Here is a 27829-nt window from a genome sequence, read left to right on the forward strand (position 1 = left end):
TTCCAAACTTTCATCGTTCAAAAGCATAGAGATTTTATTATCAATTTCATTGACCTGAGTTTGAACATGTGAAGACATGGCTAGCTGGGCACCTCCAGGCTCCCACCATGTATATTGTCGATGCACATATAAAAACTGTGGACTCCAAAAGCCGACTCTGTGCTGGGTCAAGCCCACTTTTTGCGTTCTGCTAATTGGGGGGGCACGCGCTTCCGTCACCTTCACATCCAGGCGAAAGCGGCATCATAAAGATTCATGCCATTGCTGAATATGACGTGTGGCAGCTCTTGGTCTGGCCGTTCATCTTTCGCTCCCTTATACTTCGTCAATATTGGCGTGGGGTGATTACCGCCTGTATCATCAAAATTTTCGGCGTCATGCCACTCCTCTTTACATTTGCCTCTCTGTTTCAATATGGCCCCAGCAGCTTCTCCTCCACGCACCGGCAATATATCCTTGGTACTCTCTCTCTCTCTCTCTCTCTCTCTCTCTCTCTCTCTCTCTCATGAGTACTCGTCGCATAGATCTGATTTGAGGTCACTTGGGATGGTTTTAAAAGCTAATTCGATGTCTTCGTCTTGTTCCTCATCTGTACTTTTCTGCAATGCTCGAAATTTTGTACGTTGTCTAACTTTCATATTTAAAATTTGGAGGTTAGTAGCAAAATTTGTAGGTAGGGGAACCTTTCCAATGTGTTCCCCAAAGATATTTCTGTGTATCCAAAACATAAGAGGTATCATATAACTAAGGAGACATGGATTTGTGAACTTTGATATTACTCTATGTTCCTAAGCAAAGGGCGATCTCGCTTTGTATGAGAATGTAATAAGAAATGGAAACACAAACTCTATTTCTTAGCTCGCTTAAAATCTGTAGCATATGGAGAACCCCTGGGCTTGTAGCCCTCATAACAGGAGTTATATCATAAATTAGATTTGTCAATTGATGATGAAAATGGTCCTTGTGCAATTATTTTTCTTATGATTGTAGACCAAAGCTTCTAAAATTTCATGTTTGGATGAAAGTTATCAATAATAGCACATCAAACCTTGTGGACCTCGTCCAGCTTATCTAGCGTAATGATAATCTCTTTGTACTTATAGATCGAAATAGTTATAGAGAAATGGTGCTTGTAAAATTATCAAAGTCCTTCCAGTGATTATCCGCCTCATGATTAGTAAATAAAATTCATGAGCACAATTTTAAGTGTAGTAGCTCTAGGGTTTTGGTGTAGGAGAAGAGACATCCACCACTCATAGTCCTTGCCTTCTAGGGATAAATTTATATTTGTATGCCAAAAAACATTTGGTGTACCTTGAGATGATGCATGTATATCCACCTACGAACAAAAGCATTGACAACATCCTTGTTAGGTTCTCTATCTTCTCCTCCATATACCCAAGGTTTAAGATTCTTCATCCATGATGAAGTCTTCTAATTCTAAGCATTGAAATTATTAGAGCAATGCGTGGCAAGAGAATTTGGTGGAGGAACCTCATCTAAAGTGTTTTACGCCTTTTCTACGAGGCATTGAGCTATTAGCATCCAACCAAGCCATGGAATTGCTATTTAAAGTATTTAACTCGATCAGATTGGGTTGAGTAAATCCAAATATTTTCTTCATATGCTAAGTACAAATCCTCAATGAATAAATTACTTACCGTTTTGAAAATTTTCCAAAGGTGCATGCAAATAGTTTGTCCAAAGCAAAAAACGACCATGATGGTAGACTAGAAATTGCTCAATCAGTTCCTATAGTACTTTAGACCAAATAGTATCCTTCTTTGGATTATGTTTTAGAAGTGTTGCTCAAACATGTATATGATCTATCAATTGCAAGTCCTGTAGACACAATCCCCCATGGCGACATTGGTTGCCCAAGTAAGTCACAAGTTATCCAGGTAGCAGATGTATTGCCACCCCAAAAAAACTTCAAGAGCAAAGACCAATCTCTGCATACACAATGTGTTCTACGGACCTATCCCTGCATGGTAGACGTGCTCCATTGTCCTGATGCTATAGATGATATGACACCCTTCAAGTATTCTACCAATTGCTAAAGGTGGTTCTCTATGATCTCTTGCTTGTGAAATATATTATTGGAAGCTACAGAATATTTTTGGGTTATATTTTGTTGCTTCTAGATACTCAAATTCCTCTATAATGGTTGGGGTTTTCGTAACTTGAAAAGCTTGCTCTTTGAATGCTATGTTATGCACCATGTTTCTAGGTAGACATTGTTCTTTTGCTTAAATCCAATGTTCATTTTGTAAACATCTCGTTTTAATTACCAAAAATAGGTCTGTGACTTTGATTTTTTAATAGATGGTGGAAACTAAGAGATTTTCTAGTAATTCAATAAGAAATATTTTGAGACTTTGTTTGGCTTTGTTCATACTGACCACCATAGCAATCTTTGCGAGTAGCTCAAGGTTACGCATGCGTACAGGTACAAATGGCCATTTTATAAACAAATCCCTACTCAAGGTCATAGATATAGCATTGACTAGATTCCACTAGGTCGTAAGATCACATGATTATTTGGAACACTAAGAATATAAAGAATATAACAGATAGAACACATGACTCCTTAGAATAGTAGGATAGAAGTAAGATATTGTTACATGCTTCCATTGTTTTCACTCTAATTCACTTTGTAACATTTCTCCACAAATTAAAAAATTGAGATAAATTTGTGTTATACCTAAGATAAATAAGTTTTTTGAAAAGCCCCCCATCTTGACCTTTGGACGTTGCAATGGGGATAATGTCTTTGCCTTAGAAGTATTAGGTGATGAGAATCAATTAAAAATAATCTCCTATGATAAGTGATCATGATTCAAATTATAAAGCCATAATAGTATGGACAATTGTGGAATAAAACAATTTTGAATAAAGAAAAAATCTTGTAGCCATTTCTATAAGCAAGTATGTAGATGCTATTATGTAACTTAAGCCCATAGGAGGCCCATAGATAATGTATTTGTGTAAATATCCACAAGTACAATTGTTCTATACATGTAAAAATAGTTTTCATACAAGTACTTGAAAGATAAAGATATCCATTTGGATGGTCCATTAAGTTAGCAATCCAAAGTAGTATCCTTGTTTTAAAACCTATATGTAAACAAGAGACATTAGAATTTACCAGACAGTACTTCTCATGCCAAAAAGATGTTGCATGAATGTCAGATGCATCCTTTGTTTTCATCACTGGATAGTACACTCATGGGTTCACTACACACGCCTTGGGGACCCAATGATATGAGCACAATCAATCCAATATGCATCTATCAAAGACTAAGCTTACTCGGACTTATGACGTGTTGTTTAGTCTGGTCACTGACTCATGGAACATTGGGATGCTCAAGATATTGATAGGAGAGAGTACATACTATCATGAACTACATGAGAGTGCATACTAAAACACTTGCATGGAAGTGCCACAAAAAACTATAGTATGCATCAAGGGTGCAAAACACTAGCACATCAAACAATAGATGGCTTACAAGGGAAGGTGAGAGGGAGATAGCGTGGGGGGGGGTGTGGGCTACTATATGTAAACACTCTATTCTCATGGGCATTTGAAAAAACCCCTTTCTATAGATTTAAAAAAGTGTCCCTTACATATATATATATTTTTTAATTTCACATATATGTATATTTTTTATAGATTTGCAACAAAACTTTAACCCTCAAGTTGAAGTCATGTGCTATCTTACATAGTTTATATTGATCCCATGAAGAAGGTGGCCAAAGGCTTGATGCATAGAAATGGATGAGGGGTTAGTATGAGGCAAGCAGGACACTTGATATATCTAAGTAGAAGAGAGATGTTGTTAGATTGTAACTCGACTCCACCAAATCGTAAACTCTTAGGAGTAAATACTCTATGTTATGACTTTGAAAGACTTCAATCTGGCTTAATTTAATGAAGATATTAATGGGGTATAATATCTATATGTTTTAAACATGTCTCCCAGGCATACGCCATAGGTCTTCCAAAAATTGGGAGGAGAAATGCTATTCTCTTGGAGTGCCTTTGAGAGGAGGAAGAAACCATCAAATTGGACACCCTACCGTGACAAGGTAAAGGTTCTATTCCACATCATAATCTTGATCTTGGTTGTTTAGGTCTTTAAGTACTTCTTATCTACAAGATATAACGGTATAAGAGTTTTTCTTTGTGCTCATTTTGTGTATTATGCAAATATCATTCTCAAACCTTATTGAAATTTACTAGGTTCCACTCATACATTCTTATATTTAATTAAGATGATATTATTCATGGTTATGGATAGTGCTATGTTTATTTTCTTGGTAGTTTGTTTTGTGACATAGTTAATAGTTTTGCTCATGTTTATGTTTATGGTTGTGTTTGTGCTCATAGCTATGGCCATGGTGATGTTTATGGTTTTGGTTTGGTTATGGCCATGAATATGGTTGTGATCATGATTATGATAGTGCTTGGGATTATATTTTGGCCCATGATTATGGTTTTACTTATGGATATGGCTATAGTCATGTTACGGTTGTGTTCATGATTATGGATTGAGTATGTTTATGGACATAATTATGGTCATTGTTTTGGGCATGATTATGCTTATTATTGTGGTTTTTGTCATGGGCATGGTCATGGTCATGATCATGGTCTTGGCTATTGATACGATTATGCTGATGGTTACGTTATGGAGTTGGTTTAGCTTATGGTTAGAGATTTAATAATCACATGATCATAGGAATTTTTTGTGATTACCATGTGTTATTATCATATTTATATATATGTGATAACAATTTAAACCACTGAATGATGACCTAATAACCCACCATAGACCACCAGACTATTATTTTTGCATGGCGGGCCCACTCAAATATGGCAAAATTCCGTTAGTGGGTCTGCCGTGATATAGATAATCCCAATGGGACAACATGTTTGGGTGGTTTTTGTATGTTAATAGGATGATCGTGTGAACATTTAACTTGATCACATGTTTTTAAAAGTGATCACTCAATGTTATTAGCATGTCCGGGTGTTCGTGATCACGTTAATGAAATCCTTGTTTATAGTAAGGATTATAGTTACACTTATGAATTTTTTGCATATATCCTTGACCTCTCTAAGGTATAGGTATTCACTTTTATCTTCATATTGTGTATGTAGTTTTGTGGCTATTAAGCGTGTTGGACATCAAATACAACTGATGTTTTATTTATCAAAGAGAACAAAGTATTATTTTATTTTGTATGCTTTCTTGGAAAGATTGGCCTAGGATTTAATTTTGTGCAATAATTTTTTGGTGCCATAGGAGAAAATGGCAATCAAACCTACCAAAAAAAGTATACGTTAGTTAACAGAATAGTCATAGTTGCTAAAGAATTAGTAGCTTGTTATGTGTTATCATAGCATGCTAACAACTATCGTAGTAGTAGCTTAAAATCATATGGTAGAAAAGTTTCCTTTTTTACAATAGTAAATAGTCTTAGAGAACATTCATGCAACATTACCATGCTTAGTCACGAATACCATCTTTGCATCAATGTCTCAATGACTTAACACTTTCCCTGTGTTTAGGGGAAAGACCCACAAATGAAGAGCTTGATTAGAGAAAAATTTGCAAAACTCTAGTAAATAAAATCATCTATAATCTAGGGCTAGTTTATACTATTACAAAGAAGCTTTTTTGTGGACTATCAACCTACCAAATCTAATCATGAATTGGTTCTAATCGCGTTTTATGATATAATCCTTGCAAATAGCTGGACTATTGTGAAAAGGGGCAAATGAGAGAAATTTTTTTTGTTTCAAAATTATGGCTTCCCAAAAGAGTCTGCCCTTGAATTTGTGAGTCAATAGCTACAAAGATACATGCAAGAACAAACACTGCTTTGTATCAACTGCTTGTTTTGTGATTATAGCTCATTTGTTGAGGGATGAAAGCTATAAAGAGTTTGTATAGATGAAAATTTACACAAAGAACCTAGCACAACTTTATGACCATGTTTTTTGAGTCATTTAGATAGGTCAACATTGGACGAGTAGCTAGAGTGCAGGCTGAACGGGCACATAGTTTGAAAGTCAAACTAAGACACATTGATGGTACATCTAATTATCAACAGAAGTGGTTCCTTTAGTACAGTGCCAGTCACTATGCTACACGCTCTTTGACTAGTTTTACTCAATTAGATCATGTGAGACCTAAATTTTATATGTAAGATAGGGGTATGATAGTTTTCTACATTGATTGTCGCATAAGCGTAGAAAGGGGGGTCGTATTCCCTAATATGAGTCGTATATAGGGGTTTTATTAAAGTTGTCCGCTCGCAGGTGGCATCCCCTTTCACATATAGAGTGAATCCCCCAGGGGGTACATATCCATCTAGTAATTGATTTCACATCTCCTATCATGATCCTATGAATGGTCACCATCCAAAGTTTGTAACCTTCTCTTCAATTCTAATCAATCAAGAAAATTTTCTTCCTATTGCATTGAGTAAATTTATTTAATTTACTCACTCCTAAGTGTTACGAATCTCTTATTACGATGAATGCCACATTGGTCTATCATGTCATAAACTTGGCCTCATAGTATCTTTCTATTAGTGCTATACAATTAACTAGGGATCATTTCATATCAGTAGAGTAGCAAGAAGGTATTCGAGTATTGCCAACATTCAAGCGTTCACGAAATACGAGTATCAAAGCATTATTCAAGCCAATCAATCATATGATACAATCTTTCAAGACATTGAAGCACAAGCAACAAAATACACTCTAAAGCACAACATCAAGTGTTCAAACGATATGAAGCAAAGAAACACCTTTTAAATGTCTTCATGGCTCCAATTCACTCCCTTTATGGTTTTAGAAATCATCTCAGTGTATGTAACAACTTGAGTCAAAGATCCTACAAGCAAACGACACCATTTATGCTGTGTTTTTCATATCTAAATCTTGAGATTGTTGGGGTTTTAGATACTGCCAAAATCTATTTGTAAGACCACCCCATGCCAAAAGAACCAATATCATCAATGATTTGTCAAGAATGTGCTCCTATGATGAATTTGAACCTAATAAGGATCAAAGCATGTGCACCCCATATGTGCACCATCAACAGTATCCTCTAGATTCAAAAGCATGAAAATTAATGGAGAGATGAGACCCCTAAGAAAGTTCTCTAATGAAAGTGATGACCTGCATTTGTAGAAACTTATGCACTATAATTAGCATGCAAAAGAATAATCAAGTCATTGGATGGATCAAAAAGCATGATTGATATCAAATACACACAACCAATTGCACATTCAATACACGCATTGAAGATCCTGCGTTAGTATGGGATGGAACATTCCTAGACATGCTAAAGTTATAACGTGTTAAAAGTACCACAATATGCTAATCCAATGCATACAAAGCAACCATTTTGGATGTCGTGCAAGTGGCGCCACACAATCAAAGGTGGAAAAAAATCCACATTCTTGCTCATTCCAAGGGGTGACTCAAATCATTCATCTAAAGGATATAACCTGCTCTCCATTAAAATATATTCAAGCCAAATTCAATTAGGAAGGCTACTCTTACCCTTTGTTTTAAATACCAATGTTTTTCTACGCTTCTCTGAAGGGTAAAAGTGCCTCCAAAGGAGATATATGCTTTCAAGAACTAGCCTTTAAGCCTTCATAAACGTAAAATAGATTGATCTAATTATCAAAAGAAGTGAATACAGGCATGAACACTAAGAAGCCATGGAACATATTGCAACTTTTCCCATGAACACTTATAGGAAGCCATGGAACATATCAGAAGCATAAAAAAACTCCCGGTAATTGGGAGTACTAAAACATCATACATGAAATAAATAGGTTCTGCATCCTCTCTAGAAGGTAGAAACTACTGTTGCTCAATTTAAAGGGGGAAAGGGAAAAATTCCGCCCCAAAAATAAACGTATTTATCAAAAAATTCTTCTTGGCAAATCCGAGGAAAGGAATTTTGTATCAATTTTCCCGAACACTGCTTTCATGTTTGTCAAGTTGTCCCGTTGCTGTCCTGTGCACCTGCAGAAACAATGACAAAGTATTTTCATTTCTATCCTAAGATTTGGACAAATCGACAAAATTAATCTCAAACCTGTTTCCGCGTCTTGTGCACCTGCAGCAACACAACGTTGTGATTGGACACCTAAGAGAGATACGGCACAAACGAATACTCGCTGAGAGACCACCAACGAATACAATGACAAAGTATTTCATTTCTATCCTTAAAGACACACAGATTTGGACAGAATCGACCTCTGACCATTTTTGCAGGTGCAGGCTGTGACGTACCCCGCATGAACAAGAAGCTGCAAGGACAAGCTCTCACTATTTGTAAAAGGGACAACTCATACTCATACTCGTTGAGAGACCACCAACGAATACAATGACAAAGTATTTTCATTTCTATACTAAAAGGCACACATTTCAACCACTTGGGCCCCTTCCAATGCGACGACGAGCACCTGCTGCATGAAACGCTAAGCAAGCTCCAAGCTGCGAGGCAGGCAAGAGAAGATGCCGGGTTCTTCACTCTGTCCCCCTCTGCCAACTCACCAGCAGGGATACATCCTGGGGCTCCTGAAGGCACTCCCATTACACCCGCCACTAGTGCTGCCGCTGAGTCTCAACCAATTAGAGCAAGTAGAGGCCATCATGCAGGAGGTGCTGGCAAGGCTGCAGATGGTAATCCTCTGGCCATATTACCTGCTATTCAAGTTTGCAAAACTCAGAATGATCTAGAATGTCGAGCCCTCATAGGTCTGCTAGCGGGACCTCGGCCTCGAGCCGAAGTGCTGAGAGGGTGGATAAGGAGCCAGTGGGGGTCGATAGGGGCGGACGTTGAGACCATCCAGGCCCTGCCCAAAAACCAATTTGTCTTTGTTTTCAAGACCGCAGAGATGGCCTTTAGGATGTTACGCTCGGGGCAGGGCCTTTTGCGTTTCTCCCCTCTCTGCCTGTTCAAATGGCACAAAGACTATAACGCTGAGAGAGATTCCCTATCACACTTCCCAATGTGGGTCGAGTTCCCCAACCTGCCTCTGCACTTCCACAACCACTTGAAGGTGATAGGGTCGCAACTTGGTAAGGTTCTAGGAGGATGCCCTCGGGGAGAGTACATCCCCTCTTGGCACGCGCAAGCCCTGATCGAGATCGACATCTCCGAGGACCTCCCTTCGACAATGATCATTGCTTTGCATGATGTGGAAGCTTTTGAACAACCTCTGTCTTACAAGTACTTACTGAACGCATGATTTCACTGTGGAATGAAAGGGCACTTCGTTCGGGACTGCCCGATCAAAAACCCTAAACCAGAGTCACCAGCAAGAGAGAAGGCAAAGAGTGAAAGCCCTCAGCGAGCGCCCCAGATTAATTGTCTCTCAGCAGAATACTCGAACCAACCAATAGGCCAGCTGCAGAGAAACCCTTGAATAATAGAGCCAAGCCTAGGCAGGCAAACAGATATGCCCTCCTAGCTTCACTCCCAGAATGGGAGGACTCAAAGGTGGCAGACTCGATGGAGCAAGACTCAGAGGAGGAACTAGACACAATGTCTAGGCTAGAAGAGCAAATTAACAAAATGGACAGAGGTGTTGCCATCGACCTCAATAAAGCTTCGAGCAGTATGGAAACGAACAAGGAGAATATTGCCCCTCGACATGCAAGTTGTCCAGAAGCGGGACCTTCCCCGATGGAGGTACAAAAGGATAACAAGAGGAGTCACAACTCAGCAACCCAGCCCTCACCAAGGGCTCAAGCAAATAGCAGAAAGGACAAAAAAGGTGTTCAATGAAGTTGCTCTCTTGGAATATCAAGGGGCTAACCGACCCCCACAAAGCTAAGAAGATCAAAAATTGGACTCAGAACTATCCTGTGGATGTAATAGGACTTCAGGAAGTCAAGATTGCAGGGCAAGAATTGGAGCAGAGGCTAGAAATGATATCCAAGGAACAGCTGTGGGTGCACTCCACTCACAGGAGAGGTTCATGAGGAACTGCCTTGGGCCTCCCCTTGAACTGAAAAATCAACCAATCACTGTAGACAATAGGTGAATATTAATTGGGTTGCTCTATTCATAGAGGCTCCCATCAGCTTCCTATTGATCTCAATCTACGCAGGGGGGTCGGTTAAAGACAGGACCAAACTGTGGAGACAACTAGCACAACACAAGGGACACACCATCCTGATGGGGGACTTCAACATGGTAGAGTCTATGGAGGATAGATTCCTCGTGAAGGGCCAGGTAGTGGGGGGAACGGAGAAACAAGAATGGAGTAACCTGAAGGAATAGTTAGACCTTTGGGACATAGGAACTCAAGGTGATTACACCTGGCAAAACTACTCAAGAGGGAGCCTCGCTTGAAAGGCTCGGCTTGACAGATGCTACGTAAACACCTCTCTAGCCAGACAGTTGAACAGGATCAAAGTGACATCTAGAGCTACCTCCTTCGCATCAAACCATTATCCGTTAATCATCACGATGGACAGTAAATGCAATAAGATTAGGAACCATTGGTTCCACACAGACCCATCACTCTTTCGGCTAGAGGAGGTCCAAAATTGTATAAAAGCTATTTGGGTTCAAGCGTTCTCAAAGGCAAACAGTCTAGCCAGGACTTGGAGGATGGCGATCACCAACACCCAACACTCTTTTATCTCTTTTAGGAAAAAAGTGACAGAGATTCGCATGAAAAGGAAGGAATCCATCTATGATGAACTGGTAGAATTCGAAACCTATAGCAAGGAGGACCCGGAAGTGCAGAGCAAAATTACCATCCTTCGACACCAACTGAAGCTTCAACATGGTAGAGTCTATGGAGGATAGATTCCTCATGAAGGGCCAGGTAGTGGGGGGAACAGAGAAACAAGAATGGAGTAACCAGAAGGAACAGTTAGACCTTTGGGACATAGGAACTCAAGGTGATTACACCTGGCAAAACTACTCAAGAGGGAGCCTTGCTCGAAAGGCTCGGCTTGAAAAATGCTACGTAAACACCTCTCTAGCCAGATAGTTGAACAGGATCAAAGCGGCATCTAGAGCCACCTCCTGGGCATCAAACCACTATCCGTCAATCATCACGATGGACAGTAAATGAAATAAGATTAGGAACCATTGGTTCCACACAGACCCATCACTCTTTCGGCTAGAGGAGGTCCAAAATTGTATAAAAGCTATTTGGGTTCAAGCGTTCTCAAAGGCAAACATTCCAGCCAAGAATTGGAGGATGGCGATCACCAACACCCAACACTCTCTGATCTCTTTTAGGAAAAAAGTGATAGAGATTCGAAGGAAAAGGAAGGACTCCATCTATGATGAACTGGTAGAAATCGAAACCTATAGCAAGGAGGACCCGGAAGTGCAGAGCAAAATTACCACCCTTCGACACCAACTGAAGCTTCAACATGGTAGAGTCTATGGAGGATAGATTCGTCATGAAGGGCAAGGTAGTGGGGGGAATGGAGAAACAAGAATGGAGTAGCCTGAAGGAACAATTAGACCTTTGGGACATAGAAACTCAAGGTGATTACACCTGGCAAAACTACTCAAGAGGGAGCCTTGCTTGAAAGGCTCGGCTTGACAGGTGCTACGTAAACACCTCTCTAGCCAGAAATTTGAAGAGGATCAAAGTGGCATCTAGAGCCACCTCCTGCGCATCAGACCATTATCCGTTAATCATCACGATGGACAGTAAATGCAATAAGATTAGGAACCATTGGTTCCACACAGACCCATCACTCTTTCGGCTAGACGAGGTCCAAAATTGTATAAAAGCTATTTGGGTTCATGCGTTCTCAAAGGCAAACATTCCATCCAGGACGTGGAGGATGGCGATCACCAACACCCAACACTCTCTGATCTCTTTTAGGAAAAAAGTGACAGAGATTCGCATGAAAAGGAAGGACTCCATCTATGATGAACTGGTAGAATTCGAAACCTATAGCAAGGAGGACCCGGAAGTGCAGAGCAAAATTACCGTCCTTCGACACCAACTGAAGCTTCAACATGGTAGAGTCTATGGAGGATAGATTCCTCATGAAGGGCCAGGCTGAGTGGGGGGAACAGAGAAACAAGAATGGAGTAACCTGAAGGAACAGTTAGACCTTTGGGACATAGGAACTCAAGGTGATTACACGTGGCAAAACTACTCAAGAGGGAGCCTTGCTCGAAAGGCTCGGCTTGAAAGATGCTACGTAAACACCTCTCTAGCCAGATAGTTGAACAGGATCAAAGCGGCATCTAGAGCCACCTCCTGGGCATCAGACCACTATCCGTTAATCATCACGATGGATAGTAAATGAAATAAGATTAGGAACCATTGGTTCCACACAGACCCATCACTCTTTCGGCTAGAGGAGGTCCAAAATTGTATAAAAGCTATTTGGGTTCAAAATTTTGATAGCTATGTAAGAAGGAATAGAATATGCTGAAGCAATTGGTGAAGACTACATCTTCATCAAGGTTGACTTTGACAAATCATATGACAAGCTTGAATGGTCGTTCATTTTGGAAAGCTTAACTATGATGGGGTTTGGGCCTAGGATGGTAAGGTTTGTGCAAACACTACTCGGCAATGCCCAAGCCTGAGTAGTTATCAACAATGGATTTTCTGAATCTATTACCCCTTAATCGATCGGTTAGGCAGGGATGTCCTCTTGCCCCTCTTCTATTTGCCACTTCTGTTGACTCCCTAAACTGGCTAGTAAAAGCTCAAATGCAGCAAGGAAGCCTTAAAGGAATCAAGATGCCTAACGGTAACCAGCAGTGCTTATCTCAATTTGCATTTTGGGCCTGCTGAATAAAAATGACAGCTCTCTGAAAGCATTTTGGGAATGCCTTAAAACATTCTGCACGGGGTCTAGAATCAACCACACCAAAACAGGTAATAGAGCCTCAAAACCCCCACTCCCTAGGTGGGTGGAGGAGCAAGGATGCGCAATCATTCGAGATGGAGTGGTGTTCAGACTGCTAGGGATCCTCTTCGGGTTTGGGATAACAATGACTCAAAGGTGGCAGTGGGTAATGGACAAATTCCACAAAAAGCTCAACTAATGGACTGGTTTCCAAGCTAACCTGGCGGGTAGAACTGTAGTGATAAAACATTATCTAGCACGCTATGTGCTCTTTTTTCTCTCATGCTGGAGACCACCTAACTGCCAATTAAAAGACCTAACCAGAATATGTAGAAAATTTTTGTGGTCTGGAGACCCCCATAAAAAGGGACTAGCCAAAGTAAGCTGGGAAGTCTATTGTCTGCCTAAAGAACTAGGGGGACTCGACCTCACTAATTTTGAACTGTGCACAAACAAACTAGCTGTAAAACTAATCCCCAGAGCAATGGAGAACCCAGGTGAAGAATGGTCCTCTCCATTGTTTCATGATATTCACAAATTCCAGTTTAAGGGGAACAAGGGAATCACCAACATTCCCTCGACTACGGTTTTTTTTGGACCTCTAGAAGTAGTAGCTAAGGGGTCAAAACTACTCAAATCTCTGTGGGAATCTTGGAACATGTACAGAATTCTTATTAGAATCAACTGGGAGTCTACATATAGTAGACAGCTAAGGGGTACTGAATCAATGTGGTGGTCCCTCCCCCCTATCCCCCAACTATCCCAAAGGCAGCACATGTTAGCTAAATGACTCCAGAAGAAAGGGATCATCACTTGTAAAGATGTGTGGAATACAACTGAGTTTAGATGGCTAAACGAAATGGAACTTCTCGTGAGGTACCAACTGCAACCGTGGGAACTCACCCTCATCTAGGCCGGGATAGCCATTTTCCCAAAGTAGCAAGAGTGGATACTCTCTGAGTTGCCTAACCGTGCAATAAGTCACTATACTGAAGGAGTACGAGCGGAAGTGCAACGCGAGAGAGAGTGCGAGAAGAAGAGCACGACGATATGGTGAACTCACTCTACTGTAATGTGTAGAGCATAGTGAGTTCTTATTAGGTTTTTACAAAATAATATGTGTACATACCTGGCGGCCCGCCCACTTACCTGGGCGACCATATTGGGCTTTATACCCCAACAACCTCCCACTTAAAATCCAATGTGGTACTTTAAGTGTGAGAGAAGCTACTATACAAGCTAATATACAAGAGATGTAGAGAAGTGATGTACTACCCTACACCTAACTGCTTGCGAAAATGCACAAAGATCTCTGAGGGAAGTCCTTTTGTAAGTAGATCAGCAGGATTTTCCGTGGTGTGAACTTTGACAAGCTGAAGTTGCTTATCCTCGAGCATTTCCTTGATGAAATGATACTTCACATCCACATGCTTTGTCTTTGAGTGATAAACTGGATTGCGAGCCAATTGTATAGCACTTTGACTATCACAATATAATACAGGCATCTCTTCTTTGATTCCCAAATCTGTTACTAGTCAATTAAGCCAAATTGATTCTTTGCATGCCTCTGATGCTGCAACATATTCAGCCTCTGTAGTAGACTGAGTAACACAATCTTGTAATCTAGAATGCCATGATACTGCTCCACCAACCAATGTAAAGACATACCCTGACGTAGACCTTCGGTTTTCTAAGTCACCTGCATAATCTGAGTCTGTAAAACCCTTTACACTTAGCTCCTGACTCCCATAGCATATAGGCATACTCTTTGTAGCTTTCAGGTATCTCAATATTCCTTTCACTGCCTCCCAATGTTTCTTGCCTGGGTTTGACATGTATCGACTTACTACTCCCACTGCAAATGCAATGTCTGGGCGAGTAGCAATCATTGCATACATCAAACTACCCACTGCAGACGCATATGGAATCTTATCCATTTCAGCCTGTTCTTCCTCATACACAGGACAATCTTGTTTGCTAAGTTTCACATATGGTGGCAATGGAACACTCAGTGCCTTTCCCTTCTCCATATTGAAACGTTGCAAAACCTTGTCAATATACTCTGTTTGAGATAACCAAATCAACTTCTTTGATCTGTCTCTCTCAATGCTCATACCAAGTATATGACTTGCCTCACCCATGTTTTTCATGTCAAACGATTTTTCCATCTTTGACTTCAAAGCTGAAATTTCTTCCAAGTGCTTGCCAACAATCAACATGTCATCCACATACAAAATAAGGATCAGCCAACTACCATCCTTAGCCTTCTTTGTATATAGACAGTGATCGAACTCACTACGTTTGTAGCCTTGAGAAAGCATAAACTTGTGGAATTTATGGTACCATGCCCTCGGTGATTGTTTTAAGCCATAAAGACTCTTTAACAACTGGCATACCCAATCTTCCTTGCCTTTCTCAACAAACCCTTCTGGCTGCTGCATGTAAATTTCCACATCTAAATCACCATGCAAGAACGCTGTCTTAACATCCATTTGGTGCAACACCAAATCTAATATGGCAACCAATGCAAGAAAGCATCTCAATGTAGTCATCTTGACCACCGGAGAGAAGACTTCATCAAAGTCAATTCCTTGTTCTTGCTTAAAGCCCTTGGCAACAAGCCTTGCTTTGTACTTTGGCTGACTATCATGAGCGGTGATCTTATACCTGTAAACCCATTTACAAGGTAGAGCCTTTTTGCCCTGTTGTAATTTAACTAGCTTCCATGTCTTGTTTTTAGGCAGAGCTGTCATCTCTAACTGCATGGCCAATTGCCAATTCTCGGAGTCCTTCATTTGCACTGCTTCCTTATAACATGAAGGCTCATTGCAATCAGTCAACATGACATAGTTCATAGATGGAACAAACCTATCAGGAGGTCGCGTAACACGTCCAGATCTACGCACAATAGGTGGCTCAGGCTCAGCCACAACCTGTGGTTCCACTCTATCCTGTGCTTGCTCCTCTTGAGCCCTGACATTTTGTCTTGCACGTGCAGGTCCATCTTCTTGGAAGACAACTCTTCTAATCTCCTCAACCCTCTCTGGTTTAGAATGATATTTGGATTCATTAAAGTGAACATCATTGCTGCGGACAACCTTTCTGGATTCTGGATCCCAAAGTCTGTACCCCATCTCACCAGAATTACCATAGCCTAGAAAGATGCACTTTCTACTCTTTGGCTCAAGTTTGTTCCTAAATTCCTTTGGAACGTGAGTATATGCCTCACATCCAAAGACTTTGAGATGCTTGTATGAGGGCATTTTGCTTGACCATACCATCTCTAGCACTGAATCCTTCTACAAAACCTTGCTAGGAGATCTATTTACAAGATGAACAGCTGTTGATACAACTTCAGCCCAAAACCCATTTGGCAGCTGTGCATTAGACAACATACTTCTGACCTTCTCTTGTATGGTCCTATTCATCCTCTCAGCAACACCATTTTGAGGAGGATTGTAAGGAGCAGTAAGTTCAAGTTTTATACCTTTTGACTCACAAAAGTCTTGAAAGGCCTTTAGAACATACTCTCCACCATTGTCAGTGCGTAAGCATTTAAGCTTCTTGCCACTCTGATTCTCCACAAGTGTCACAAATGTTTTGAAAACACTAAACGCTTCATCCTTGTGCTTGAGAAAGTAAACCCATACTTTTCTCGAGTAATCATCTATAAATGTCATAAAGTAAGAAGCTCCCCCTAGAGATAGGTTGGGCATAGGTCCACACAAATCACTATGAACAAGTGCCAACTGTGTATCTCTTCTACTGCTTCTATGCTTATGTGGCTGCTGTGTTTGCTTACCATACAGACAATGTTCGCAGAATTCAAATCATTAAATGAAAAGCCAGGAAAATAACCAGAACGAGACAAGATTTCCATTCCCTTCTTGGACATATGTCCTAACCGGCTATGCCACAAAGAAACGTTCGGCTGCTCGGTTACATTGATTACATTTTTAGAGACATTTGATACATAAATCATGTAAAGTCCTCCAGACTTTACTCCATGTGCTACTGTCATAGAACTCTTGGATATCTTCCACATGTTTTGTCCAAAAGTGGTGACGTGGCCAGCATCATCAAGTAAACCTGTGCTGATCAAGCTCTTTGTAATTGCGCAAACATGTCTCACATTCTTTAGCGTGAAATAAGAGCCATTCTGAAACTTCAATTGAACATCTCCAACACCTAAGATCTCACATGTCTGCCCATTGCCTAGCCGAACATGATCTTTAGTGGTCACATAAGAGGTAAACCACTCCTTGTTTGGAGACACATGAAGTGATGCCCCTGAGTCTATAATCCAGTCACTCAGTGCATTTCCATCAGATGTTGTAAGAAGAGCTGAGTCCATTGTATTCTTCAAGAAGTAGATGTCTCCTGACACTAGACTGTCATCCTCTACAACAATGTTTGTCACATTTATTTCTTGAATCTTCACTGAGGACTTGTTCTTCTCACCATGGTCTTCAGATTTCTCTTTGCCTTTTTCTGCTTTCCATTCTCTACAGTCTCTTTTCATGTGACCCTTCTTGCCACAATGGTAGCATTCTATGTCACTCTTGCCTTTAGCAGTGCGGGACTTGCTACGAGACTGATTCCTCTTTCCACCTTTGTACTTTTCTTTGGTCCTTCCCCTGACAACTAAGGCTGTTCCTTTGCCTTTTTCCATTGTCTTTCTATTGGTTTCTTCAGTAAGCAGACTTCCTTCTACACCTGCTATGTTCAAACCATCTAGAGGTGCAGAATTACTCAAAGCTGTGCGAAAAGTGCCCCAACTTTCCGGCAATGTGATCAACAGGAACATAGCTCTAACAGGTTCATCAAACTTGACACCTTGAGCTGACAACTGACTATAGATTGTGTTGAATTCATTCAGATGATTGGACATAGGTGTCCCTTCTTTCATCTTCAAGTCAACAAGCTTCTTAAGCCAGTATACCTGTGAAGCTGCACTCTGCTTCTCATAAAGATCACTTAGCTTTAATCATGCTTGATAAGCCGAAATCTCGTCTGCTACATTGAAGTAAACGCTTTCTGCCAAAGTCAGCATAATGGTAGAAAGTTCCAATTCATCCATTTCGCTCCACTCATCTTCGTCCATATCTTCTGGTTTTATCCCCTTGAGCTTTATAGGTTTTATCTGCTTCTTTTGTACCAACACATGCCAAATCTGCTTCTTCCACAATGGGAAATTGGTTCCATCCAGCTTCTTGATATTGTAAAGAGCAGTGTCCTGTGATCCAGCCATAGCTACGCTTCACAGTAGTTTACTTTCCTTGGAAAAATTCGGCAGAGTTTCCCCTGTAAACTGACCTCTGAACCAATATCAACCTGTCAAATGAACCAAGAAAGCTTCAGATTCTGCAGAAATTTTGGCAGAGTCTCCTTTGTAAAATGGATCTGGTGTACTAAAAACAGACCAAAAAACAGTTGAAAAAACCACCGTCTCTCTAACACTGTAAGATGTGGGTAAACCTGTCCTGCACCTGTACTGTCTCTGACTGTAGTGTCACTGTCCTGTAAGCATAGACTGCGACAATGCCTCAATGGCAGTAAAGCAAAGATGCAATCCCAACTGTCTAACTCACAGTCAATACATCCTAGCTGCCTCTCTAAGGGTGCTCGAGGGATCGCTCCAAGACCTGTATCACCGAAAGGATCTCAACATTCGAGAATCCCCCAGCTCAATAAAACCTCACTCGACCCTCAACAAAGGCTGCAGTAAATCTGACAGTACATAGACTTCCCACAAAGTCATACATCCACAAATTTCCCACTGTATGCTGTAACCGCTGCGGCGGTTGTTTGCTGCGTGACTCACAGCCAGCAAACCCTCAACAGACATACATCATCTCTGACAATACATCCCATGTGGAAGTACCTACAATGTCAGGATGAAATCTGGAATATCAAGCAGCAAACACAAGCTACCTGCTGAACTAGTGGATGTCGCCTACAGTCTGTGTGTAGATGCGTCCGTGTCGTATGTGACACGCCTCCAAGAACTGCGAGCCGTCCTTCGATGTATAGACAGCCACAAATCAACACTCTGGGAGTGTCGATATCCTCAGCACTTGCAGTCGTAGGCCGAAAACCCCAAATTTGCAGAGTCGGATATGCACCCGCTGAGACCACGTAGTCGAAAATGGACTGCGCAGAACTTTGTCGAAGCCGAACGGTGACCGAGATGACCTCAGAATGAAATTCTTAGCACACCAAGCCCTACGGGTGCTCCCACAAGATTTGGGGCCATGTCTTTGCCTGTCGAATTTCACTCCAATCTGAGCTGGTGACTCTAGCCTCCTGCAGTGCTGCCCCGAGCCTCGATCTGAGCTCTGATACCAGTTGAAGGAGTACGAGCGGAAGTGCGACGCGAGAGAGAGTGCGAGAAGAAGAGCACGACGATAAGGTGAAATCGCTCTACTGTAATGTGTAGAGCATAGTGAGTTCTTATTAGGTTTTCACAAAAGAATATGTGTACATACCTGGCGGCCCGCCCACTTACCTAGGCGACCATATTGGGCTTTATACCCCAACATATACTGGGCAGGAGGGGGTGCTCTTGCCAACCCTCCAAACCAACCTCCATCACTAAAAGAGTCTTTACATGCCACCCTAAACAAAAAATGGAACCTATCCCTCGACAAAAGGCAGTGGCTCTTTAAATTTAAAACACTCTGGCATCAAGATACCCCGGCCAAACACTCGGTCCTGCTTTGGCTGGTCATGCACAAAGCAGTGTGGACAGGCCACAGAATTAGCCAAGCGGGCTTGGGGGATGGGCTCTGCAAAAGATGTAATGGGAATGAAGAAGATATACCCCATCTCTTCATTAATTGTCCTACCAATAGAAAAATAATGTCCCCTTTAGTAAGTGGGATAGGGTACATCCCCAACTAGAAACACGTCCTCCTTGGAGACTCAATAGGGCTCTTCTCTGTTTATGGAATAGGATAAGAGGCGAATTCTTTTGGATCATCTGGAAAGAAAGGAATAGTTGTTTTTATGATGAGGCTTACCAGACTAAAAGTCTGAGAGTGTTATTTTCTCACTTTTCTGTGTAGGTAAATCAACTAAAGCTTGAACAGTGCAGGATTTACCAAGAAAACTATAAAGCGCTCATGGACTAATATGGGGTACTACAATAGTGCAAACATTATCAAGTAGCAGGAAATCTTACTGGATGGCTCGTACTCCCACTTGCAGAAACTAATTGACAAGTGCAAGGCCGAAGGGGAAAAACTAAGGAGGCAACTTAACAATGGAGTAGGGTTAATAAACCACCTATAGAATGTAATCACCTCCTGTCCTCGGGGATCGAATTAGCCTGGGTGACACCCCGTGACTGTCTGCAACTCCTTTCTATCTAAGTTTTAATGTAGCAGGTCTAAGCTAGCAACCCGAAGCCCACTCCAAGCCCAAAGGGCCTTGTAGTTTGTATCGAATGTAACATTTTGTCTCTTCTTAATATAATTCTCACACCCTTTATGGTAATATATATATATATATATATATATATATATATATATATAAGGCACACAGATTTAGGCAGAATTGACCTCTCACCATTTTTGCAGGTGCACGCTGTGTACCTCAACAAGAAGCTGCAAGGACAAGCTCTCACTATTTGTAAAAGGGACGACTCTCTCTCTCTCTCTCTCTCTCTCTCTCTCTCACACACACACACACACACACACACACACACACACAAGCTTTGTGCTTTGTGCTTTAATATGCTAAACACAAATAACCAAGTTCAATTTCAAGTTTCAACACGCCACACAGAGAGAGAGAGAGAGAGAGAGAGAGAGAGAGAGAGAGAGAGAGAGAGAGAGAGAGAGAGAGAGAGAGAGAGAGAGAGAGAGAGAGAGTTGTGCCTTAGATGCATCCTTGCTCTTATATATGAGAGAAACCCAAAATGTCTACTGTGCCATTCACTGCACCCTGGACATGCGTTGCCCCGCCTCTGTCGCCTGCTCTTGCTACAACTATATTATATGTGCGTCGTGACTAGCTGGTGAGACGATGCTCTTAGAAAGGCAGGGCTCAGATGAGGCAGAGGATGAGATGCGCAATCATGCACTCATTAATTCGGATGTTTGGCGTTAGCGCACCCGTCTTGCACCCGACTAGTTGGGGAGGTGCGCATGTGCAAAAAAGCTGGTCTATCTCCCATGACATGCAAGCAACCAAAAGCTACAAAAGATTCTCAAGAATTCGGAGCTGCAGTGGCAGAGGGCCTCTGAGATACCCAGGTGCTCTCCCCTCCTCACTATCTCACATGGGCATGTGTAGGAGGGGATCAATGGTCCACCCCCATTTCGGGGATCAGGTGCGATCTCAGCCGTCTGATGTGGTTTGTGTAGACTTGAAAAAAAGGTAAAGCCGGGTGTACTTGTAAACTAGTTGCAACTTCATGCACATTATCTTGAGAGCTGATCTTTTTCATTTCTCTAGGGTATTTTTTGTAGAAATGGCTATTTTAACCCTACTATCACGTATCACTATCATCTTTATCCCCTTGTACTCTAGCGGTAAATTGGTGTTTCCTTTTTCTCCTTCACAATAGTGACCCACCTTATTCATACGTAAAGGCTTCGAATTTGGTCTCTCGGATTGACTTTTACCCATGTCACTCATATGAGGGTTTGCCATGTGAAGGGATTTTCAACCCCATCTTTCCCAAGAGTTTGTCCATTTGGCCCCATAGATGCGGTCTAATCTTCAACAACTCTGGTATAGTAATGATGCATCTTATAGGGGAGGACATCACTTTGTGAAATCTTTTGGTATCTATCATTTTTGGTGTGGCTTTCCACTGGGTAGGTACCACTCTACCCTCATACTTTGTTTTGTCTTCTCCTATGGAAGATGAAAAAGTCTGTAGAGAGTGTGATTTTCTCTCTTCAGATGCTATACACCTGATATCTCCGTATAGAGATTGTATGTCTCCTTGGAAAAATTCATGTTCCATGTTGATTTTAGAGACTGGAGCTGACTGTAAAGTAGCACTACCATCTTTGTGGTTTCTGATTGTTTTCCACAAGGATTGTGGCAACGGTTCATTTACTTCAGGAATTGACTCCATCTCCAAGATTTAGCCTTATCTGTTGTGTTCTCAAAAATCCCAGTAGTCCAGGGCTCCGCCTTAATTGTTTTCACAGATTTGATTTTATTATCGGAATTCAGAGTGTAATTTATGAGCAAATGATCCCTTCCACAACGGTCACGGAATCCTTGATTTCACGTTTTTCACTGATGGTGGTTTCCTCTTGCGCCTCCGTGTTTTCTTTTCCCAGCCCATGCGTTACAGGATCATGAGTTTTTGGACTTTTAGGATGTAGCACGGCTTGAGCAGTTTCTATGAGTTTTTTACACATCTCCATTTTCTTGGTTTTGTATTCCCGATGTGGATAGGTCAGTAATGTTTGTTCCAAAGTTTTGTTGTTATTGAGTCTCGCCTCCTAGACTTGCAACATTGCATCTAAGTGCTCGTTCACCTTTTACACCAATACTGAACTGCGTGAGTCCGTCTTTGACTCTTCTGACTCCCCTTCCATCTTTCGTGCTCTTATGTTTGTGTGTAAATAGTTCTTTTGTTGGTTCAATTCAGTTTTCAAAGATGTTTTTTCCTTTAGCTTCTTTGTTTTCGTTTTGTCTCGTTTGGTTTTCCACGATTTTCTTCCAGTTATCATTGATATGTTCTCAATTCTTGTTTGAATGTGCAATGTGGGTTTGTCTTCAACGCGTGCATTCTTAGCATTTGGTTTTCCACGATTTTCTTTCAGCTCTCATTGATATGTTCTCAATTCTTGTTTGAATATGCAATGTGGGTTTGTCTTCAACAGGTGCATTCTTGGCATCCTCTTGAGCTTGCACTCAAGTCAACACCCATACAGAACCAACGGTTCCTGTAATCCGCTTGAAGAAGGAATCACTCATACAATGTACATTCATTGTTGCTTTCCTCTTGTTGTTTGGATTCCTAGCAGAATGTTCGAGTAGATGGTCTCTTCCACAACCATCACAGAATCCAAAGATTTATATCCGTTGACCCTTATTTAGAAAATTAACCTCGTGCCCAATGGTCACCTCCACATTCTCACTTTGGACCTTCTTGTTGCATAGCTCGTGATCCAGCGTATATCCTTTTAGATGCAGGTCCTTTTTTAGAGTCTCGCGATCGTTCCTCAAGCTCTCTATGAAGAGAATTAATAATCTCTTATCTTGCGGTAAATCTCATGAAGAACATTAATCTCTATGTATTGTTTGAAGCGAAGCAAAGCTTCCTTTAGGTAGATTTGTGACACCGTGTTGTGTTTGATTCCCCTTTTACAGAACTCCACTACAAATTTGTGGAAGAGTTGTGCTATTTCTAGAAATCATCTATGTTTAATGGTTGAAACCACATTGAAGAGGGGGAAAGGGGAACACACCCGAAACGCAAACAACTCCCTTGCTATAGCCTAGGATACACACAACACCCCGATCCACTCGGAAAACACCTTCAAACAATTCACTCACAGCGGCAAACCATCGTTTATACACAACACGATGCACACACGTGCTGACAGAACACCACCCCGCACTCACAGTCCACCGTCGTCTGTCTCTACCCTCACACACACACCTACCCTTCCTCACTCTCTTTGCACACAACAACTGCTCGTTCAGGTGGGCACTCACTTCCACAAGCTGACACCACGGACACAAGACGAGAGCAGGAGAAAGAGAAGGGGGGAAGGGGAGAATCAACACCAACACGGGGTAATGTGGACTCTATTCCATTAAAAAAAAACCTTTACATGGGCACGATGTCGTGCAGCTCAGCTTCCATGCTAAGAAATATGCCAAGAAGATGCAGATCAAGCTTATTGAAAGCCTACTTGATTAATGTCAATGTTGAGGGCTTCTTAACAGGCCAAGTTTAATGATTAAATGTATGCCAGATGCGGCTGAAAAGGGCCAACAGATGCCTTAATGATGCCAAAAATGATTATTCTTGAAGTGAGCACAGATGGGAGTTTATGATCTAGAACTGTAGTGCTTGAAGATCTCTATTGGCCTGTCTTTACGGCTCGTCGATTGGACCTACGATGAAGAAGTTATGGTACTTTGAAGTTTAAGTCGATTGCAGATCCGTACCGGATTGGGCAACTGCAGCTGGGTTGACAGAATTAAATTGAATGCATGGGCTCGAAGTGCTCACTTTGTGAGCGCGTCGGTCTTTTCGGATCAGTGATCGGAGTCCCGGTAGCCAAGATATTAGCCATTAAAGATTCACCAGGGGCCGGCTCCGTACCAGTTCGGTCCCCTCAATCGGAATGCCATCTGGGATTTTTATAGCCTCAACAGGGTTTGTATGCATTTTATGCAGTTTGAGAGGTCTATAGGGATTTACGGTTCATCAGACAGAGTCCGGCTTGCTCAGATAATACGGCTTGAGGCCGATGACAGTTGTTGGCAGCACTGCTAGCTAGGTAATTTTGGCATTATTCGGGATGCTGATATGGGTAGTAAAGTTCGCAATGTTATTGTCAATTAAGGGCTAATGAGAGCATTGATGAGGATGGCTAGCGTGTATGCCTAATATGGTGCCGTTACAAAAGCACAAAAAGTGCTTAAAGAGCTTCGTGTTCGGAATGTAATCTCTTGGAATGCATTGACTACGGGATATACTTACCTGGGAAGGGCCAATATGTATGCCTAATGTGGTTCCCTTATGAGAGAAGCCGCCCGCCCAAAGGCCAAGGGCATGGCCGCCCATTGTAAATAAGGTTACCCTAAAAACTTTAGGTAAGTGTGAACGAAAGAAGGAAAAGAAATAAACTCATGGCGTCCTGCAAGAGCGCACGACAGTGTGGAGAGAAGAGAGTTGCTCGCATAGGCCGGCTTGAGCCTCAGACGGCTTGGGCCATGAAGGAAAATTTGTAGCTCTCGCCATGGTGCCCCGATTTGGCCCCGGCCTCGCCAATTTTGGTACTGATTGGCAAATTCACTGCCACGTCAGCAGGAGGGGGTTTTTACGCCTCCCTTGCAACGACGGCGCCGTCGTTGCTAAGGGGGGGGAGGGATTTATAAATAGCTCTCTTTTGCATGAGGGTTTTTTCGGAGCGAAGCAAGAGGAAACGAAAGAGCTTGGCGGAAGAAACAAGAAGCTCGGAGGAGCTTGGACGAAGGAGAAAAGCAAGAGAGGAAGCTTGGTCGGGAGCAAGAAGGTAGAGAAGGATCGAGAGGGCTTAGCAAGGAGGACTCTCTCTCTCTCTCTCTCTCTCTCTCTCTCTCTCTCTCTCTCTCTCGTTATCGAGCTAAGGACGAGGCCGAAGGAGCTTGGACGAGGAAGCTTGTCGAAGCAAGCAAAGCAAAGAAGGAGCGTGAACTTTAGTCGAAGGAGCAAGAAGCCCGGAGGAACTTAAGCAAGAGAGCTTGAGCAAAAATCTTGTTAAGGCTTATGCAAGCCGAGGCAAGAAGACATTCCAAGCGAGGCTAGAGCAAGCCAAAGAGGAGAAGGTAGATCAAGGTCCAGGCTTGAGCAGGCAAAGGCGAGAAGGAGATTTACAAGCAAATGGGAAACGTGAAGTGCTTGCAACCCTGCAGCATACCCATATGCCAGAACCTTCTCCCAAAAAAATCACTTCCTTTTAATCTCTCCAAAAAAAAACCCCACACAGGTCGACCGAACGAGAGCCCCCAAAAAACCAAAGAAAAGCTTTATATAGGCCCCATCTTTTTATCCCAAACTTTCTATTTTTTTCCACCTTTTAAGAAAAGGGCCAAGCGCTTGAGCTCTCACTCAAACTTCTCTTTCTTCTTTTTGGCCTGTCGAAAGGGCTAAGGCCATTGTGATGTGTTCCTTTTTTGTTTCAGTGAAAAATCTTTTATGTATTAGAAAAAAAAGAAAAGAAATAAAAATGTTTGATTGGTCAGTATTGAGTATTGTAGTGAAGAAAGTTGGGAGACAATCTGATGTTTTTGGGAACGAGCGCGCCGGTGGGGATACATTTGGAGAGATTCTCTCTTTGTCTCGCACTCTCTCGTGTTGAGGAGTTTCCACCATTGCATTAGGTGCTTCTTGTGTCGATCGTCGCCCTCAGTTTCATGAGACGGCCAAGGGACGTATGCAAAGCATGAGCAGGAGTAGTATTACCAGCAAATGGAGCTGTGCATGCGGGAGCACTAGGCAATGTGGCGGTAAATGGTCCGTGATGGGGTCAGGACTCAGAGCAAGAATGATCATAGCTGAAGACATACTATAATGACTGTTAAATTTGTTAGCAAGAGAGAATCCTAACCGGGACTCACTTACTTATGTTTGTGCAAGCAGAAGAAAGAGAAGAGGAGGTGGAGCTTCAACAGGTCGAAGGGAAGGAGTGCAGAGGTTAACCCTGTGAAGGAGCCAACAAAGGATGTTAACGCAGACTGCTATGAGGAGCAACTTGCTATCGATACTAGGTGCAGTGGTAGCCACTGTAGTAGTACCCTGCATTTCTAGCTGGATCAGTCACTTCTATAATGTTGTGCAGGCGCTAACCTCTATCTTACACTCTACGAGCATGCCTCATGACGAGTCACACAAGGGCTGAGCCTGCAGATTCTATAACAGCTTGTACCCAATTGTTGTATAAGCAGGAGTAATACGCCAATGGATTATGGCTGCTGCCTTCGACTTCCAAGTTATATTCCTGCGAGTCTCGCAGTCTCAATTCCTAGAGAGGAGGGCCAAGGCGTCGATCAGAGCTGCCTGCTAATTCTACCATTTTGTTGGCGTTGACGCTCCTGATCCTATATAACCACTTGTGTACAGGTGCTCTCCCCTCTGATCCAGACTTAAATGGTGCCGCTGCCCTGCGTTAATAAATTGGGGTAATATTAGGGAGTAATGGGCCTGCTACACACGGGGGATCAATTTTCTAATTGCATTTCTTTTCCCACCTTAAAATTCCCCTCTCCCCCTTAATCTCTCTTTTGTGGTTTCTTATTGCAGGGTGCAACGGCAATAAGAAGATAGAGAAACTTCCACACTCTTAAGGAAGAGATGTATCATGCACTCACTCTTTATATAACCGTCGTCGTTATCTCGCTCGCTCTCTCTCTCTCTCTCTCTCTCTCAACCAACTATGATCTCTGTGTCTCTCACAAGAACATGTGTCAATTTATAAAAGACACCTCATAATCTGCGCATTCTCATGTACTCTTTGCCCAAGCATCTCCCCTACAAGGTAAATAAAATGCTATGGACGTCTATAACAGGACACTGCTATGCTCTTCACTCTCTCCCTCAAGATCAACATCGACCCTCACCGTGTCTAACACGAGTCTTCAACAGTTTAAGACTTTTGTGTGTGTGTGTGAGAGAGAGAGAGAGAGTGTGCGCGTGCGCATGATTTTTGGCAATTCTATCTCTATTTCAAGTTTAATCTGCCTAGCCTAGAGCATGTGCAGGAATGTTTGAAATTTGAAGGGTATTTGGAAATTTCCACAAATTAGAGGGATTTTTTGATGATTTTTCCTAAGTTTTACTATAGTCTAGTCTTCTTGGTGGATTACCACTTGTTTCCTCTAGCTTTGAAGCTTATCCCCTTCCCTTTTTTTTTCAACTCCAATCCACCTTTGCCTTTTGAATTTATATCCAAGAAACCTTTTTATGCATGATTCCCATGAAGTCGGTGCTCTGCAGTGTATTTTTTTTCACCCCCCTTGGTTACAATCTGATGCACATCAAACACCACTCCTCTCTCCAAGTATAATTTGAGTCTCACACTGTTTACCCTGTGCCTGAGAAGCTTACCATTAGTCCTCACCAACTGAGAGGTCCCATTCAAAAAGGCCTTCTCCACCTTGTATGGACCCCTCCACTTCTTTTTGAACTTTTTTTGAAAGGTGAAGTCCAAGTAGTTTTCGTACTTCATCACCAGATCTCCTTCTTCTATCTTCTTGGTTGGC

The 27829-nt window shown here is 41.9% G+C and overlaps 1 protein-coding gene across 1 annotated transcript; it reads left to right on the top strand.

Moving 5' to 3' along the window:
- Positions 1 to 211: 211 nt before the first annotated feature.
- On the top strand, positions 212 to 26965 carry LOC147417249 (uncharacterized). The gene is made up of 4 exons (XM_086507765.1): positions 212 to 459; positions 3984 to 4089; positions 26211 to 26264; positions 26611 to 26965. The coding sequence occupies exons 1-4, from the start codon at positions 378 to 380 to the stop codon at positions 26738 to 26740; spliced, it is 372 nt and encodes a 123-aa protein (XP_086363891.1). The 5' UTR covers positions 212 to 377; the 3' UTR covers positions 26741 to 26965.
- The last annotated feature ends 864 nt before the right edge of the window (positions 26966 to 27829 follow it).

Source organism: Adiantum capillus-veneris, unplaced genomic scaffold, assembly GCF_014529385.1.
Source record: "Adiantum capillus-veneris isolate H3 unplaced genomic scaffold, ASM1452938v2 Hic_scaffold_303, whole genome shotgun sequence".
NCBI lineage: Eukaryota > Viridiplantae > Streptophyta > Polypodiopsida > Polypodiales > Pteridaceae > Adiantum > Adiantum capillus-veneris.